Source organism: Perkinsus marinus, assembly GCF_000006405.1.
Source record: "Perkinsus marinus ATCC 50983 genomic scaffold scf_1104296969668, whole genome shotgun sequence".
Taxonomy (NCBI): Eukaryota; Perkinsozoa; order Perkinsida; family Perkinsidae; genus Perkinsus; species Perkinsus marinus.
The window spans coordinates 1-1,890 of record NW_003202733.1 but is presented as its reverse complement, the minus strand read 5'-3'; the positions used below and the strand labels follow the sequence as shown (position 1 = coordinate 1,890).

Here is a 1,890-nt window from a genome sequence, read left to right as displayed (position 1 = left end):
CCTGTGACGGTGACACGAAGGTCACCGGGAGCTGCGATATACGCGGGAGAGGACTACGAGGAGATTCAGGTTACTGACCTAGACCCTGCAATGGTGGCAGATCCTGGAGTAATAGACCTTGCCCGGCGGAAGAGGCAGAGGCAGCGGGAGAAGGTTAGGTAGTATCTCTTGCTAGTGCGCTTCTGAGCAATGGCTATGTTGTAGGTCATCAGAAAATGCTATGGCACCGGCGCAAGTGAAAAAAGGAGAGTTCGCCACTATAGATTTGGATCCTAGTGCACACGATGCTCCGATGACTGACACTGATGGGGGTCTAGGAGGGCATAGCACTCGAGGAATGCTGCATCGGTTAGAAGTGGAGAGGAAACGGGAACAGGTAGTAGATGCCGAGGATGGAAAGGAATGGTATGGCGATTTTAGTTAATGGAGTTTGGTGATGAGGATGATGATACGTGGGCTGATGCCCAAATCAAGAAGGTAGTTACTGTTAGTAGTGGTGCACGGCTTCATCTGCTGTTGTAGGTAGCGGGACTACAGAAGTTGAAGGAGTTCCAACAGAAGAGAGCTGATGCTGCTTTGATGGTTGAGAAGACGTCAGGAGAGAAAATGGCAGAGGGTGAGCTACGTGTGCATTTGAATCCAGTTAATATTACTCTTGTCACAACAGCATCACGAGGGCGCTGGTTCGATCGGTGTATCGGCTGCGAACATATTCATGTGCGTCCGCTCAGATCTGTTTGCTGCTGATCCCATACCTTCGTTGGAGGAGGCACTCGATGCAGTCTACCGCAAGATCCACTCCGAAAAGGTGATACAACCTCTCGCTGCTGCATCATGGCCTCTTCGGTCGTGTGATATGCCCACGTTAGGTCCACTTGATAGACTTCCAAGGCCGACATAGAAAATTGGAGACGGACCGAGCTGAGAGCCAGCGGTGCTTGGACCGCATCGAGAGTGACAGTCTAGAGGAGAATGAGAAACTTGACGTTATTACGGTATGTCGTACTTCGCGGTGGTTGTTGCTCGATCGCCTGCCGGTCTCAGGATTTCCGTTCCTATGTGGAGGATCTTGGTAGCTTCCATGATGCCAAATATGATCAAACTGACAACGCTCTTAACCTCTTAGACAACATCGAAAAGAATGTGAGTTCAGCACTGCGGCACTTCAACGGAGGCCATACGTCCACCATTACAGGTATGCCGCACGCATGAGGAGAGGCAACTGAAGGCTCTGATGACAGAGTAAGGCAGTTTCTAATGGGCTCATTGTCATCTCGATGGCTTAGTAGTTACGCACAGGCGTCTGAAGATGATTCCGAAGAGGCTCGACTAGCAGAGGCGAGGTAGGCCAGCGGGTGGTAAGTGGAGGGATGCTCTGATGTGGTGAATGTAAGGTTGAAGTGGCTCGGGAGTAGGAGGTCGGAAGATGGGTATATTACTAGTGATGGGGAGTACTCCGATATCGAGGAGAATGATGACCAAACATGGCAGGCTCTTGCCAAGGATAAGAAGAAGTTCCTGAAGGTAGACGCGTCCTTCTTCTCTTCGGGGGTAATGAGCTATTCTTCTCGGCAGGCGGCTCACCTACAGATTATGGGTGATGTTTCTGATGACTTCAGTTCGGTACGATCGATCTGCCAGGAGTTTCAGAAGGTGGGTCCATCACCGTATACGACGAGGCTTAGCATGACCTGTGAGGAATCTAGGTTCGTACAGCATGTCCCAAGCTGTATAAACAAGCCTTCCTCGGTGCCAGTCTTGAGGAGGCAGTGGCCATCCCTGTGAGGTAGTGGTGATAGGAGTAACTCCTCTAATGCCGAGTACATTGTTCAGATATCAGCTGCTCTATTGGGACCCGTTCAATCTCTCGGCTAGTGATGGTGAGGATGT

General features: G+C 50.7%; 1 protein-coding gene across 1 annotated transcript; it reads left to right on the top strand.

The window, feature by feature from the left end:
- Positions 1-90: 90 nt before the first annotated feature.
- Pmar_PMAR009375 (hypothetical protein) lies at positions 91-1,786 on the top strand (the record flags this gene model as incomplete). Its single annotated transcript, XM_002767871.1, has 12 exons — positions 91-158; positions 205-376; positions 421-477; positions 523-616; positions 732-808; positions 870-995; positions 1,045-1,143; positions 1,196-1,242; positions 1,290-1,343; positions 1,416-1,524; positions 1,576-1,653; positions 1,707-1,786. Coding segments are annotated over 12 exons (1,061 nt in total), but the record flags the coding sequence as incomplete, so codon positions are not given.
- Between the last annotated feature and the right edge of the window lie 104 nt (positions 1,787-1,890).